The sequence below is a fragment of the Paroedura picta genome, chromosome 5 (assembly GCF_049243985.1).
Source record: "Paroedura picta isolate Pp20150507F chromosome 5, Ppicta_v3.0, whole genome shotgun sequence".
Classification (NCBI taxonomy): Eukaryota; Metazoa; Chordata; class Lepidosauria; order Squamata; family Gekkonidae; genus Paroedura; species Paroedura picta.
In genome coordinates, this window is record NC_135373.1 from 12,182,376 (window position 1) to 12,199,377 (window position 17,002).

Below are 17,002 nucleotides of genomic sequence, written 5' to 3' on the forward strand. Positions count from 1 at the left end.
TCGCTAGAAAGGAAGCGCTATTGCTGAGCTGTGTCCCGCCCCTGGCTGTCGACCAGCCAATGGGCGGCCGTTATCATGCTACCAAACAGCCCCTTTCCCTTTAAGGAAGGTTTAAAAAAAAAAAAACACCGTTGCAACGGATATGGATATGTGTTGATTCGTTGCAACGGAGAGACCCATCCAGCTAGTAGGTGATGTTTGAGCTGCCATTTCATCATTGCCACGCTCCCCCCGAGTGAAAACAAAATCCCCCCCCCCTCACGGGCGCGATTTTCGGCCGAAAACAGTGAAAATAAACCAGCAAACGGGCCTTTGCGATGCTTGTGCTTGGTGACTTTAAACAGAGGGACTGCAGCTGGGGAAGCCTCACTGGGTAAACGAAGGCTTGCCGGTACGTTGATCTCCGCTTGCTCGGAGAAAAAAAAATGGCGATCGCTTCGCCGGAAGATCAGAGGAGAGAGCCAGGGGGAGGGACTTTGCAGAAACCGCAACAATGGTAATGAACAGAACTTTCCCGCTAGTGTTGCAGATTGGTTGTAGGAGTGTAGCGCTTTCCGGAGGGTGAATCCACTTTTGGGGATTTCCCTGAAAGCGCTACAACGAAGCGCTTTTTGCGGATCGGTTATAGGAGTGTTGCAGATTGTCAACGACGTTGTGCATAATGGCAAAACTGTAGCAATTTCAATTAGTAACCATTGTGCTATTTTGGACGAATGCAGAACGGCCCTGGGTGTTATAGTTTCCTCAGGAGGTTGCAGGAGAACGATTTGCGCCCTTTCCAAAGAATTTCCAGGATTTCAAGTGAAGGTGTGAGGGTTAAGAAGGAATAATTCTATATCTGTGTTCCCTAACCTCTTTGAACCCCTGGGCACCTTGTGGATTATGACACCCCTGGTGGGCACACGCATAGTGGGAACACCCACAGTTTACCTTCAGCCACATAGTGAAGAACATTGTTTTGGGGGGGGGAATGAAAAAGCCCCCACCAAAGCAATGTTTTTAAAAAGATGCATTAATAAGAGTTGCAAGCTCTGGGTTGGGAAATAACTGGAGGCTTTGGGAATGAGCCAGATTGGGCAGGATTTGGGGCAGAGAGGGACTTGACTGGCATCCCTAGGTCCCACCCATTTCTAAAAACACTTGGTGGGTGTTATGGTGCTCAAAGATACTATGTTGGGGATCCCTGCCTTATAGAGAAAGGACATCTCAAGAGTTTCCCTAGTTCTTTCAGACAACTACAATTCCCAGGTATCCCACAGACAGCTAAACTGGTTAAATTTGTAATATACACTACAAATTTTCACTTACAGGACCCACAATGGCTGTTTGGGCCAAGTTGTTCTCTTCTATTTCTCTCCAAACCTGAGGAATTCTCATCTCCCCATCGTTAGGGATATTAAGCAAACATTTCTCTAATGCTGGACAAAGCAGTGAGGAAATGAAACGAGAGGCCCAAAGTCGATTCATTTTCGTTTTCTTTTTTTGAATTTTTCTCATTTAAAAAACAAACAAACAAAATCCCCCCCCCAAAACCAAACAAACAAGCACATATAAACAAGAATCCCCAGGAAAATAAAATGTACAATTTAATTTACTTCCCCTTTCTGAGCATCACCATCAATAATTAATTAATAATTAAAACATCCAGGAGAAAGGAAGGGGAAAAAAGCAATGGAAAAAAATCCCCCCTGTTTGGAAAGGTATCTTGTTTCAGAAAAGAAGTCCATTGCTGGAACGGGGGGGGGGGGGGGGGGGCGGAATAGCTGTGCCAAATCGCCCTCGGAGCTGGTGGTTGCTTCCTGGAAACTTGTGTGTGTTTATTTGTGAGGTGAAAAACTATAAAGCCCAGCTCAACACATGAAAAGATAACCTCTTGGCCTCCCCCTCTCCAAATCTCTCTTCCCAGATGAACAGCATTTTTCACCTCCCTCCCTGTTTTTACATTTCTTTTTCATCAGGTGGGGGGCAGGGAGAGCAATCCGTTTCTACCAACATCCAACTTGTGTCCTGTCATCCATGAACTGGTCCTGAAACCTTGACAGGAGAGAGCGCAGAAGAGGAGAGTTGGAAACTTGGAAGTCCCCCGACTTGCCGGAATGGTCCTGATTTTGGAAAAGGAGCAGGGGAGAAACAGGAGCTGGTGGAGGGAAGGATATTAACGTGGAATGCTTGATCCGTGCTTGGCCCATCTCGGGGAGGGGGTTCGCTTCCTCTCGTCATCATGGCAGTGCAACGTGGCCAGAGGGGCTGGAGAGGGGAGGGAGGACACTCTGTGGCACGTTCTGCAGAGGGGAAAGTGGGAGGGAGGAAACACCAGACCCCCCAACGTGCTGCGAATCTCATGCCTGTAAACCTGGTAGGCTGTGTTGCCCAGCCAGGATTCCTGCAGGAAACAAAGACACCTCATCAGGCAGACTGAAGCCATTTCTAATTCATTTCAGTTTAGGGTATTTTTAGGGGGTCTCAGACAGGTTGACTAAAATCAGCACATAACAGAATGAATCACTATAAGCTGTTTGTTCTCTGCTAGGGGAAACACAATGAAGGTAGCAACATCTGCTTGATGGTAGCCAAAATTGTAGCTACCATGGGAGTAGGGAAACATGCAAGATAAGATGAATCAGAATGTGGAAACTGGGTGACAGATTGCTGTACCAGAAATAAGCAGATCAGGGCTCTGGCTATAGTAAAATAACAACAACAACAACAACAACAATAATAATTCAACCTGCCTTTTCCCCAAAGGCAAGAAACAAAATAGTAAAATATCAGTAATGGATATATTAAAACATTCTAGAGCAGCCTTTCTTAACCTTTTTACCATCAAGAAATCCTTGAAATATTCTTCAAGTTTTGAGAAACCCCAGAGTTTTGAGAAACCCCAGAATAGTACAGAAATATGGTTGGGAAGCAGAGCTGTGGACAAGCCAACATGCCTCTCTCCTTCCCACCCCCTCCAGGCCCATCATTGGCCATTTGGGGAGGGGGGGTCGGCGGTGTCAACATGACTCTATATGGTCATATCATCCACTAAATGTTTAGCAAATTTAAAAAATATATAAAATTAATTAACTCCCACCCATTTAGGAAACTCTTCCAGGGGTGTTAAGAGACCTTAATGTTGAGAATTCTGCTCTGGAGTCAAATTAGTTCAAAACTGCTTCTAATTTCCAAACTGAGGGCGGTACAGATGTCGAATATGGTGAAAGCTTGACTGATGTTTTGGGCAGGGAGGCCAGAATTTTGGTGCCATTTCTGGCCTCAGCTCTATTTTACAGGCCCCACAGCACTGTCCCAAGTCCTGCAGGGCCCTGATCTCTCCAAGGAGATCATTCCACCAGGCTGGGGACCAGGCCAAGAAGGCCCCAGCCCTGGTGGAGGCCAATCTGACATCCTTGGGGCCAGAGATCTTCAGCAGGTTTAGCTGACTCAAGCTATTTGGGGGGACGTTAGGGAGGAGGCGGTTCCAGACTGTTTAGGTGTGATAAATGAAGAATTTTACATAGAAGACCCAGGTGTAGAGATTGTGTAACTCAAAGGTGATTTACGCATGCTTGAGAAAATAATTAGCATACATTGATATAAAAGCCATATTATTTTGAGTGGACCTCTTGACAATTTGGCTGTCACCTCTCCTTGCAATAAAAGTGTCGCTGCTTAAATGGAATCTCCTTGATTGGAAGTGAGGCATGCCAGGCCATGGTCCCATTTGGACTTCAAAAGGATGCAGATAATCAATAGACGATTTGATGGCCAGTTCATGTGACCAAACACCGCACACTGGTCAGATTGACAGATCAATCCGCTGAAGCCCATTGGCTTCAACACATAGCCAAGCTGTCAACTCATTTCCCAAATGCTTTGTGCAGGTCATTCGGAGCTACAACCCAATCCGCTCCCCTAATACTCACTTCCCCCTCTGGCATCAGTAGTGAGGTCAGGGTTTACATGTAGTGCCATTGGCCCTCCATTCCCATCGCCATTCCCATTGGCCCTGGAAACCAAGGAGAAAAGCCCAGTGTGAGGGAATACAGTGTTCCCACCTGTGTCCCTAGTATTTATTTACTTATTGAATGGCAGATTCAATCTAACACATCTAATAATATAAAATGTATAGCCAAGAAGGTACAACAGTTATGCAGATGGATTGAACAATCCCCCTAAATATAAATATCTTTCAATCCACTCAACCGCAGCTAGTACAAAGATCTCTATCGCATCTCCCTGGAAAGCACCTTGCTCACATTCCTGTGATAGATGGAAAATGGTTTGGTGGGTTGCACCCTAATTGCATTTGGGACCTGGTGATTTGCCCCATTTAAACGGCAGGTCTGCACAACTCCCCAATCCAGTTTACATAGCTAGTCAAACCTGCAGGCCTCTCATTGGTTTTTATCAGGTTTTGAATATCAGGTGGAGCTGATTTTGTCCCTGTCCATTCCCAAGGTCGAAATTATGTGATTGTGGTATTTGTGCATATATTTTTGCCAGATGTCGGGATGTCTCTGTGGACGGGCAGCTCTCTTTTTCTAATAATCTTTCTATATTCACAAAGAAGAACATTTTTCCTTTGGAGATCTAGGGGAGAAATCTAGGGGAGAAATGTGGCCCCTAGGATGCTACCATTTGGAATTAAAAATCCAGTGGTTGCCTTTTGGGAGGGGTGTGTATATATATACCTAAGTATCTAAAAAAACATTCAGAATGGTTCTAGAGATTATTTGGCATGAGGATTTGTGGAAAGGAATTAAAAGGATACTTTTGTGGAGGTTCATTCATTTCCACACCACCTAATATTTATTTATATTTTTACCATTTGTGGTGGATTACAGATAATTTTTTTTAAACTACAAAAACTGTAATTGTATATTTAAAATCATATTTTGAAATAACCCCCAAAACCTGGATAAGCAAAGACATCCTTAGCTGGTGCCCCTTGTCCTCTTAAAGAGTCTCCGAGTGTCAACCTGTCAATATATTTTATATTCATTAAAAATATGTGTATGCCTGCATGTCCCTTGAGCATCTCAGGGCCTGTCGAGGGGTAGATATGCATGTGTGGACTAATCCAGCTGTGGTATGTTCATGGCTGGGGTGAGCGTGGAAGCAAGACTGCCCCAGTGCCCAGGTGTTGCCCTTAAACTGCTGTTCTTGAGTACAATACCTCCAGAAAAAACAACAATGCTTAATATTTCTAGAATTCTGTGTACTTCACATACAGTATTTGGTCCCGCTGGTGGATCTCCTGATGGTTCCTGGGTTTTGGACACTGTGGCACAGAGTGCTGGGCTGGATGGGCCATTGGTCTGATCTAACATGGCTTATCTTACGTTCTTATGTGTGGGGCAGTGATGTTGTGTATTCTTGGTGCTTGGGGGGGACAACAGTGGGAGGGCTTCTGGAATCCTGGCCTCACTGGTGGGCCTCCTGATGGCCCTTGACTTTTAGCCATTACATGACACAGAGGTTTGGACAGGATGGACCGTTGACCTGATCCAACATGGTTTCACTTATTTTCTTATGTCTGGAGCAGTGATGCTCTCTGTGTTCTTGGTGCTTGGGGGGCAAGAATGGGAGAGCTTCTGGAGTTCTGGCTCCATTGTGGACCTCCTGATGGACCCTAGGGTTTGGCCACTGTGTGGGCTGAATAAGCCATTGGCTTGATCCAACATGGCCTGATATTATGTTCTTAACCACCTTTTACAACTTGCTTTCAGATGCCATGACCGCAGACCAGCTAGTTGGCATGACTGAGAGCCAGATCTTTAGAGTGCATCTAAAACTTGGATTTCCAGAGTGGCTCAGTGATAGAAGACAAATTGTCTTTTGAAGGGACATTCATTTCTTATCACTGATCAGAAACTCCCCCCAAAGAAGCTTTTGAGAAACATCAAAAGACACAGAACTCGAAAAGAATGAAACAGGTTCCCAAAGGAGAAATCATTGTCTCCAGAAAGTTGATTTCTCCAGTGTCCCCCCAGCCCTGTCCCATCGTAGCCCTTCATCCTCTGCTTCCTTGATCGTGGGCCCCCTTTACCTGGGGGGCGGATCGTCATGTGCTGCTGTCCATCCATAACATAGCCTCCCATTGGCTGCCCGTCAGGACTGTATGGGGCTCCCTGACCTACTTGGAAGGAAGTGAAGCAGAGCGAAGCATGACGGAAGAGACACAAGCAGCTTGACCCCCACACATTTACTGCCCCCACCAATACCTTGCTGTTCCTCCCCAGGATTCGACCCTGCTTCGCATACCTGTGCGATTTGATTGGTCAATCATGGGCTGAACTATACGCCTCCTGGCATTAATAAACCTAAGAGACAGGATGAGAAATGCTGAGTCAGATGGAAGGGCAAAGTTTGCGTTTCGTGGACATGCCACCTCTGCAGAAAAATATTCTCTGGGCAATACATTTATTTCTGAACAAAACAGTAAAAACGCACCAAGATTAAAAATCAGCAACATAAGAACATGAAAAGCATTCCTACTGCTTTGGGTTGTAACAGCATTCAGAAATTCCACTTGTTTCATGCCTTGCTGTCTGGATATTTCTGGATGCTCCCTAGCATACAAAGAATGCCCATACTCAGCATCTGGTTTCCAAAGGTATACTGCCCTAGCACATGGAAGTTCTTTTTAACTATATGAAATCCATGGGATTTAGGTTTTCTGAGAACAGGAACTAGATTGCCTTTAGACAGCGTTTTGAAGTTTTTCACATGTAATATCCAATTATAAAATCTGGAATAGCAAATTTCCAAGCAGGCGAAATCACAGAATCATAGAGTTGGAAGGGGTCATAGAGGCCATCTAGTCCAACCCCCTGCTCAACGCAGGATCACCCAAAGCATCCTAAAGAATCCAAGAAAAGTGTGTATCCTTTGCTTGAAGACTGCCAGTGAGGGGGAGCTCACCACCTCCTTAGGCAGCCTATTCCACTGCTGAACTACTCTGACTGTGAAAATGTTTTTCCTGATATCTAGCCTATATTGTTGTACTTGAAGTTTAAACCCATTACTGCGTATCCTCTCCTCTGCAGCCAGCAGAAACAGCATCCTGCCCTCCTCCAAGTGACAACCTTTCAAATACTTAAAGAGGGCTATCATGTCCCCTCTCAACCTCCTTTTCTCCAGGCTGAACATTCCCAAGTCCCTCAACCTATCTTCATAGGGCTTGGTCCCTTGGCCCCAGATCATCTTCGTCGCTCTCCTCTGTACCCTTTCAATTTTATCTACGTCCTTTACACTTCTTAATTAAATTGCATCTTGTTCTCATTTGCCCATTTTTCCATTGTGTTCAGATCTCGTTGAACTCTATCTTCTGGAGTATTTGCCAGTCCTCCCAATTTGGTGTCATCTGCAAACTTGATGAGTAGTCCCTCCACCCCCTCATCTAGATCATTAATAAATATTTTATAAAGTACCGGGCCGAGCCCTGAGGTACCCTGCTACTCACCTCCCTCCAGTCTGATGAAACACCATTGACAACAACTCTTTGAGTGCGGTTCTCTAACCAATTCCCTATCCACCTGACTATCTGGAAATCCACATTGCAGTCCTTCAACTTACCCATCAGAACATCTATTGAATTCTGAGCACCAGGCTGTGGAAACCAGACTTGTCGATCACAGAGCTGCCATGTTGGATTTGCCCAGTGGGTTGTCTTCCAGGCCCATTATGCACGGCCGCCGAAACGGCAGTTTCGGGTCACATGGAAAACGCGGAGGGGGAAGACGTGAAGCATACCGGTTATGCACGGGACGGGCCGTGATGGTGCCAAAACCCAGAGTAACCGATTATGCATGCGGCGATCCCGGCACTGCTTCTGGTTACGCCCCGGTCACCCGGAAGCTGCGCTTTCTTCCGCGTTTCGCGAACGCGGCTTTTTCGGCGGCATGCACCGAAGCTGCGGCCGGTTGCAGCCGGCTCCGTGCGTTATCGGTGATTTTAGTCGCCGCCATTCCACCCCGAATGTGCGTTATTCCCCCCGTGCATAATGGGTCCCACAGCAACCCATTTCTACCAGCAACCAGCCAGTAGTTTTGGTAGCCCACAAACAGAGCACAAAGGACACAGCCTTTCCCATGTTATCTGTTCCCAACAACAGATGACCCCAAGTAGACTTCCTCTACCTATGGAGGTTCTATTTTGCTTGTAAGGCTACTGCTAGACCAACTTGGCTAGACCTTTTTCAAAGCCTACTAGTGGCCCCTTCCCTAGGCAGTTAATTTCACACATCAATTATGGTGGGGGTGGCTGAACTGTGGGTCTCCATATTGTTTCCATATTGATATTTATTTATTTATATTTTTATACTGCCCCTTGCATATGGCTCTAGGCGGTTTGTCCGGATGTCCATGGACTACAATTTCCATGCTGCTCCTGCCAGCTGTAGTTGTGGCCCATGGACATCTGGAAAGCTACAGTTTGGCCACCCCTGAATTATGGAGTCTTTTGAAATAGAAGTTTCTATTGTATGCCCTGTTCCAGCTCCCAAGTTCCTTTTCATATGATCTAGTGGTGGAAGCTGGGAGAAAATGCTTCACATATAATTCTCCCTGAGCTGTCCCTGCCAGCCATTTGTGACTGACATGCTAACCTTCTGTTGAAAAGCTAGACTCGAGTCTAAGTGTGTTATAGTTACTGGTGAGATTTTAGGGTATTAGGTCTCAACAGTCCAAGGCCCTTTGTCAGATACAAGTCAATCCCGGGGTCTGTGTATACAGGCCAGAAGGTGGGAAGAGTCAGGAGGCAGAGGTTCAGAGCAAAATCTAACCTGCTTGTTCAGAGCAGTGGGGAAATGTTCTGTCCCATAGCATTTCTCCCCTGCTTGAATCAAATGGATAACGTTCTGCCCTTCCCTTTTCCCTCCTGACTTCTGTCTTTGCAACATCTCCTTCCTTCGGTCTGGGATATAAGGGATCGGAGATCTCCATTCCTGCTTGTATCCGATAAAGGGAACTTAGCCTGGGGATTTCCAACCAGGGGTCTGTGGATCCCCAGGCGTCCAAAGGAGCTCTGAGAGGTCCACTGCATTTCTCCTCCTGCCTTAAAGACTCAGCCACAAACTTCAGAACCAGCTCCAGCCTGGGAGGGGGAGGGGCCTGTATGCTGACTTCCACCTTAACCCCCCTCTGTCTCTCTCCCCCTCAAGCCTCCCCCACCTCCTCGAGCCTGCCTGCTAACGTGAGTGCTGATTTTACTGGGGGGGGGGGTCATGGCAGGGAGGTGTGGCCCTTTCCTCGAAGACCGGGAAATTATTTTAGGGACTCCTCCAGTGTCAAAATGTTGAAAAAGACTGGTTTAGCCTCTCAGATGCTGGACCTTGTTGGCCTCTGAAGTCCTAATGGACTCACACTGAGTGCTTCAACGGCAGCAACCCTCTAAAACCAAGAAGAAGAAAGAAATGGTGCAGAAAGAAAAGAATCTTTAATAACTGAGCACCACCCCCACCCCCACCCCTATGCGTTTTGCAGGCAGCTCTGTCAGGGGGAATTTACTGAGAACATATTGAACATAAGATGCTTTAGGATGCTTTAGGACATGCTTTAGGATGCTTAGGGCTAATCCTGCGTTGAGCAGGGGGTTGGACTAGATGGCCTGTATGGCCCCTTCCAACTCTAGGATTCTATGATTCTATAAAAAATATATTTAACACATCATTTTAAAAAGTTGATTAAAAAAACAGGACAATTTCACAGAGCATGCACAGAGCGCAATTTATATGAGCATGTGAAATTGTAGTATATGTTAATGGTGGTTCAATTTTTGAGAAAAGGGTGCCTTGTTGCAGTCTCCTTTCCTCTACCCTCCAAAAGCAACCTCCTGTAGCAGGGGTCGTCAAACTGTGGCTCTCCAGATGTCCATGGACTACAATTCCAATGAGCCCCTGCCAGGGAGGAGAGGCTGATATTCCTGCTTGGTCAGAACAGTTTTATCAGTGCCGTAGCGAGCACAAGGTCACCCAGCTGGCTGCATGTGGGGGAGCGTGGAATCAAATACGGCTCACCAGATTAGAAGTCCGCACTCCTAACCACTACACCAAGCTGGCCTCTCAACTGGCTTTGGCCAGCAGGGGCTCATGGGGCTTGTAGTCCAAGGACATCTGGAGAGCCACAGTTTGGCCACCCCTGTCCTATAGGGGTGGTCAAACTTACTTTCACTAACCTTCACTTAATTTTTTTTTCTTTGGAAACCGACAAGGCTTTGCAGTGAATGCCCATGGGACCAGCAGGGTTGGGCATCCAGCAGGACCCCTCCACTTGGTGTCCCCTCTGAGATTCTTACCAATTGTTCACTTGCAAAATCGTCAGTCCTGTGTCCTGCGCCAGCTGCTTCTTCTGCTCTTCTGAGGGATAAGGGTGCTGTGGAGAGAAAGAGGAAGGAGAGAAATGAGGGCACTCAGAACACGGCCCTGAGTTGGCTTGGAAGGATGTCCTAGAGCGGCCCGGAAAAACAAAATTAATTCTAGCTAGAAAGTAGGTAAATAATGTCATTGAAGATTCAGTGACATTATTTACAGAGTTCAACGAGTTCTGAACACAATGGAAAAATGGGCAAATGAGAACAAGATGCAATTTAATAAAGATAAGTGTAAAGTTCTGCATCTGGGTCAGAAAAATGAAAAACATGCCTACTGGATGGGGGAGACGCTTCTAGGTAACACTGTGTGTGAACGAGACTTTGGGGTACTTGTGGACTGTAAACTAAACATGAGCAGGCAGTGTGATGCAGCGGTAAAAAAGGCAAATGCCATTTTGGGCTGTATCAATAGGGGCATCACATCAAAATCACAAGATGTCATAGTCCCATTGTATACGGCACTGGTCAGACCACACCTGGAGTACTGTGTGCAGTTCTGGAGGCCTCACTTCAAGAAGGACGTCGATAAAATTGAAAGGGTACAGAGGAGAGCGACGAGGATGATCTGGGGCCAAGGGACCAAGACTTATGAAGATAGGTTGAGGGACTTGGGAATGTTCAGCCTGGAGAAAAGGAGGTTGAGAGGGGACATGATAGCCCTCTTTAAGTATTTGAAAGGTTGTCATTTGGAGGAGGGCAGGAGGCTGTTCCCATTGGCTGCAGAGGAGAGGACACGCAGTAATGGGTTTAAACTACAAGTACAACGATATAGGCTAGATATCAGGAAAAACATTTTCACAGTCAGAGTAGTTCAGCAGTGGAATAGGCTGCCTAAGGAGGTGGTGAGCTCCCCCCCCCCACTGACAGTCTTCAAGCAAAGGTTGGATACACACTTTTATTGGATGCTTTAGGATGCTTTGGGCTGATCCTGCGTTGAGCAGGGGGTTGGACTAGATGGCCTGTATGGCCCCTTCCAACTCTATGATTCTATGATTCTATGAAGATGCATTGCAAGAAAACCAGTGCATCAACTGCACCTGTTTGTATTTCAATCAATTCCATGCCGTAGTTACATCTAGACTGGACTACTGCAATTTGCTGTACTTGGGGCTACCCTTGAAGAGTGTTTGGAAGCTGCTACTAAGTGCAGAATGCTGCACCTAGACTGCTGGTCAGGGGCCAGCTATTGGGAGCATAGGACCCCAATACTACAGCAATTGTACTGGCTACTGATCCAAGCCCAATGCAAAGTGGTTTTGACCCTTAAAGCCCTAAATAGCTTGGGACTCGGGTTTTTGAAGGACTGCCTTCTCTCATGTGCTCTTGATCTGGAATTGAGATGATTGTGAGAAGAGGCCCTCCTGACAGTCCCATGAATCAGAGGTTCATCTGGCAAGCACATGAGAAAGGGCTTTTCTGGTGGCAGCCTCCTCACCATCAATCTTCAGGAGGCAGGTGAAGCCAGTTTGGTTGAGGATGGCATTTGATTGATTTCAGGATTATCATTGGCAGCCCTAATTTACAAATTAGGATTTATAAATTGTCATTTTCTTTTTAAAAATCATTTTATTGATGTGATAAGCTGCACTGAGTTCCACAAGGAAGAAAGGTGGCTCATAAAGGTTTTCAATCAGGAAGTAAATAAATCCTTAAATGTGGAGAAGAAAAAGGCAAGGACCTATTATGCACGGCGGCAGCCCCACTGGGCTGCTGCCATTCTGTTGTGGCTGGGCAAAAAGCCCCACTGTTCCCCATATATGCACGGGGCAGGGGCACGCTGGTTGATCCGGCACAAAAGCCCTGCGCACACAACGCGGGGATAGAAGTGCTCCAAAGCGGCGGGGGGGGGGGGAGGCCCCATCCAACTCTATGATTCTGTGATTCTATAAGAAGAAACAGCGTGGATTCATTGCAAGCAAAAAATTTTCTCAAGCAGTGGAAAGTTTTTTGACGATCAATGATTGAACCATGACAATGCAAATTTATGCCAAGCCAATAAATAGCTGTCCAAGTATGCGCTCCGACAACTAATGCAACAGAGGTAGAAATGGAAGATTTCTATACTGCCATTCAAGACACTTTAAAACAAGTTACCCAAGAAGGATGTCATTTATATAATGGGTGACTTTAATGCAAAAGTTGGCACAAAAGCAGAAGAGACGTTACTGGCAACTTGGAGAAAGGAATGATGCACATGGTCATCTGGCATAATTCTGTCATGAAAATTGGTTCAAACTACATCAGTATTGCCTATACACTTGGACATCACCAAATGGACTACACAGGAACCAAACTGAATCAGAAAAATGAAAAGCATGCCTACTGGATGGGGGATGCGCTTCTAGGTATCACTGTGTTTGAACGAGACCTTGGGGTACTTGTGGATTGTAAACTAAACATGAGCAGGCAGTGTGATGCAGCGGTAAAAAAGGCAAATGCCATTTTGGGCTGTATCAGCAGGGGCATCACATCAAAATCACAAGAGGTCATAAACCCATTGTATACAGCACAGGTCAGGCCACACCTGGAGTACTGTGTGCAGTTCTGGAGGCCTCACTTCAAGAAGGACGTAGATAAAATTGAAAGGGTACAGAGGAGAGTGGAGGATGATCTGGGGCCAAGGGACCAAGCCCTATGATGACTTTAAGCTTTAAGAGGACTTTAAGCCCTCTTTAAGTATTTGAAAGGTTGTCACTTGGAGGAGGGCAGGATGCTGTTTCCGTTGGCTGCAGAGGAGAGAACACGCAGTAATGGGTTTAAACTACAAGTACAACGATATAGGCTAGATATCAGGAAAAAAAATTTCACAGTCAGAGTTAGTTCAGCAGTGGAATAGGATGCCTAAGGAGGTGGTGAGCTCCCCCTCACTGGCAGTCTTCAAGCAAAGGTTGGATACACACTTTTCTTGGATGCTTTAGGATGCTTTGGGGTGATCCTGCGTTGAGCAGGGGGTTGGACTAGATGGCCTGTATGGCCCCTTCCTTGGGGAAGGCACTGGCAAACCACCTCGTATTGAGTCTGCCATGAAAACACTAGAGGGCATCACCCCAAGGGTCAGACATGATTCGGTGCTTGCACAGGGGATACCTTTACGGTCCCTTCCAACTCTATGATTCTATGATTCTATGAATATAACTTATGAAATTGACAATGGTCCAGTTCAATCATTGCTGTCAAAACATATCCATGGGCTAATTGTGGTTCAGATCATAGCAAATGTCAAAATAAAACTTGACAACATCAAGAGTACATCAGGGTTAAGGAAGTTAGATGTAAATAAAATTCCACTCACATATGCAGTGGAGGTGAAAAATTGATTTCAGCTATTGGATGCAACAGAGAAGACGCCTGATGAAATGTGGAAGGAAATTCAATCTGTTGTTGAAACAGTAGTTAAACACATACCGCACTGGAAGCCAGAAAAAAGATAAAACTGGCTCTCAGATGAAACTGTAAGAATAGCTGAATGTAGAAAAGCAGCAAAAGCTGCAGGCAATAGGGAGGAAGCAAGAAAATTAAATATGGATTTTCAAAAGGCTGCAAGAATAGGGAGTGAAGCTTACTTGAATCAAAAATGCAAACAGAAGATTACAAAGAGGGACACACAAGAAATGCTTTTGCACAAATAAAGAGGTTCCAAATGCCATTTGCTACTCGCAAAAGTATTAACAAAGACAAACAAGGGAAGAAACTGACTGACCAACAAGAGCATCAATAACAGGTAGTGGAAATACACTGAAGAATTGTACCCATGCAAAATTAAAGTTTGCTCTCTTCAAAATGAAAAAAGAAATAAAAATGGAACTGGCCATTCTTGAGGAGAAAGTCGAATAGCCTTGAGTCAATTGACAAACAACAAGGCATTGACATCATACCTGTGTAACTGCTGAGATGTGTACCAATCAAAACAATTACAGCTTTGTGCCAGAAAATCTGGGAATCTAATAACTGGCCAGAGGGGTGGAAATTATCTCTGTTCATCCCACTACCAAAAAAGGGTGACTCAAAAAACTGTTCCAGTTGCAGTATAATAGCCCTCATTTTTCATGCTAGTAAAATCCTGCTCAAAATCATATGATACATACCAACAACCATTGAGAGAGAATTACCAGATGTTCAAGCTGGTTTTTGACAGTGCTATAGCACATAGCAAACCTGTTCTGGATTTTGGAAAAGTCACAGGAATGTCAGAAGGATGTCTACATCTGCTTTATTGACTACAAGAAAGCGTTTGATTGTGTGGATCACAACAAATTGTGGGAAGCCCTGCAGAATTTGGGCATGCCAGTGTTGATGTAGTCCCTCTATGCAAACCAAGAAGCCATTGTGTGATATGGCCATGATTTGTCCCATTTAAATGCATCCCCCCTTTCTCAGAAGAGAAGCGCCCGCGAAACAGCTGATAATGACAGGCTGCCGAGCTAAAAAGTCCCTGGTAGATCTGACTCTTTCAAGAGTAGAGTTGCTAATTCCAGGTGTGGAAATACCTGGAGATTTTGTTGGGTGGGACCTGAGAAGGGCAGAGTTGGGGAGGTAGTTGGGAATGGGAGGGACTTTAAAGGGATGTAATGCCCTAGAGCCCACCGTCCAAAGCAGCCATTTTCTCCAGGTGAATGGATCTCTGTCACCTGTAAATCAGTTAGAATCCCAGATCTTCAATTCCCCCTCCCTGAGGCTGAAAACACTACTCAAGAGGGCCTGTTTATATGTCCACCTGGAGCCCTTTCATGGACTATACCAATTGAGGGAGCTGATGGGGAGAGGAGCCTATTTGCCAGCGCAGATTTTAGAAGCATCTCCTTTGGCCGAGAGTAGATCAGGAAACAGATTCCTGCTGTCTGACCTGCAAATTGATGCAACAGTTTCCTTCCCAGGAGAAAGGATTCAAACATGCCTCCCCCCTCCCACCATCCTCAAGTGGTATGGTCCACAGGAAAACTCCGCTGCTGCTGTTTTGTGTTGAGCTTTCTCCTGGACTTCTCTCTCTTGACTTCAGCTTCCCTCATTTTTTGGTTGCCAACTTTGGGTTGGGAAATCCCTGGAGATCTGGGGACAGAGTCCACAAAAGGCAGGTTTTGGGGCAGGGAGAAGAGGAAAGTCCAGCTGGGAATAACACTGTACAGTCTGCCCTCCCAAGTTGCCATTTCCTTCCAGCTGCATTTTTGGGAGATCTCCTCTGGCAGCCCTGTGAGGATGGTGTTTGCAAGGAGGAAAAGTCCTCACTTGGAGAATCACCTTCCTTTTCTCTGAACACAATTTCCTTTTTTTCGTTGGGTTTTCCAAGCAGATGTTCTGACACATGAATCTCACCCCCCCTTCTCTCCTCTCTTCACCGAATGGGCATCTGACAACGTTCCCTTCCCCCACCCCAGCCTTTTAGCTGCCAACCCTGGATGATGGATGGACGAGGACCTTGCCCATGGGTCACAGACGGACCTCCAGGGGCCCCCACTCTGACAGCCTGGTGACGGATGATCGAAGGTCTCCCCCCTCCCTCCAGGGTCACTCAACAACAGCAGGACAATTGCAACAGAGACCCGCTTTGGAGGCCTGGAGAGTTCGCTCCTCCGGGCCTTGAAAACAATGGCCTTGGGCTTATTTGAAAAGGGGAGCAGGAGGGGAAATCAATGCCTCCTTCACAGATGCTTCCGTCATCCCTCTTGAACAGGGGCTGCCACCCAGTGTTGTAATAAATCACTCTCATGTCTTTTCCAAACTAATGCCGATGAAATATCGGGAATATCCCGATCGATAATTCTGTTGGAAACAGCTCTCTGTGTGTGATGTCTCCTGACTTGTCAGGCTGTAAACAGGAACTCTCTTCACCACAGAGCTAGTGAGCTAGACAAGGACACTGATCACTCCCCTTTGATCTCACTGATCTTTCCCTAGAGGGTCATTTCCTGTTTGCCCAGTCTCTTCCTTCAAATTCACCAGCACAGTGATTCTCTGTCGGCATACAAAGCTCTGTATTCGGGGTCCCTAACCTTTTTCGCAAAATCTTAAAAGACGATGCAGTAAAAGTGCTACACTCAATATGCCAGCAAATTTGGAAAACTCAACAATGGCCACAGGATTGGAAAACGTCAGGTTACATTCCAATCCCAAAGAAGGGCAATGCCATAGAATGTTCAAACTACCGCACCATTGCACTCATTTCTCATGCTAGCAAAGTTATGCTCAAAATCCTACAAGCTAGGCTCCAGCAATATGTGGACCGAGAACTTCCAGAAGTACAGGCAGGATTTCGAAGAGGCAGAGGAACTAGAGATCAAACTGCCAACATATGCTGGATCATGGAGAAAGCTAGGGAGTTCCAGAAGAACATCTACTTCTGCTTCATTGACTATGCTAAAGCCTTTGATTGTGTGGAGCACAACAAATTGTGGCAAGTTCTTAAAGAGATGGGAATACCAGAGCATCTTATTTATCTCTTGAGAAACTTATATGCAGGTCAAGAAGCAACAGTGAGAACTGAACATGGAATCACTGATTGGTTCAAAATTGAGAAAGGAGTTCGGCAAGGCTGTATACTGTCGCCTTGCCTATTTAACTTGTATGCAGAGCACATCATGAGAAAGGCGGGGTTAGATGAGTCACAAATCAGGATTAAGATTGCAGGGAGAAATATCAACAACCTCAG

General features: G+C 45.9%; 1 protein-coding gene across 6 annotated transcripts in view; it reads right to left on the reverse strand.

Annotated features, from left to right (window-relative positions):
* Positions 1–1,458: 1,458 nt before the first annotated feature.
* MEIS3 (Meis homeobox 3) overlaps positions 1,459–17,002 on the reverse strand; it is a 61,172-nt gene continuing 45,628 nt past the window's right edge. For 5 of the 6 annotated variants that reach the window (XM_077336527.1, XM_077336522.1, XM_077336526.1 and 2 more), the window contains 5 exons: positions 10,285–10,361; positions 6,253–6,311; positions 6,038–6,127; positions 3,912–3,994; positions 1,459–2,383 (listed from right to left, as the gene is read on the reverse strand). In XM_077336527.1, the coding sequence (XP_077192642.1) occupies positions 3,945–3,994; positions 6,038–6,127; positions 6,253–6,311; positions 10,285–10,361 (276 nt within the window). In that variant the 3' untranslated portion in view covers positions 1,459–2,383; positions 3,912–3,944. The remainder of the gene's footprint in view (positions 2,384–3,911; positions 3,995–6,037; positions 6,128–6,252; positions 6,312–10,284; positions 10,362–17,002) is intronic. The other variant, XM_077336523.1, reaches the window with a different exon arrangement.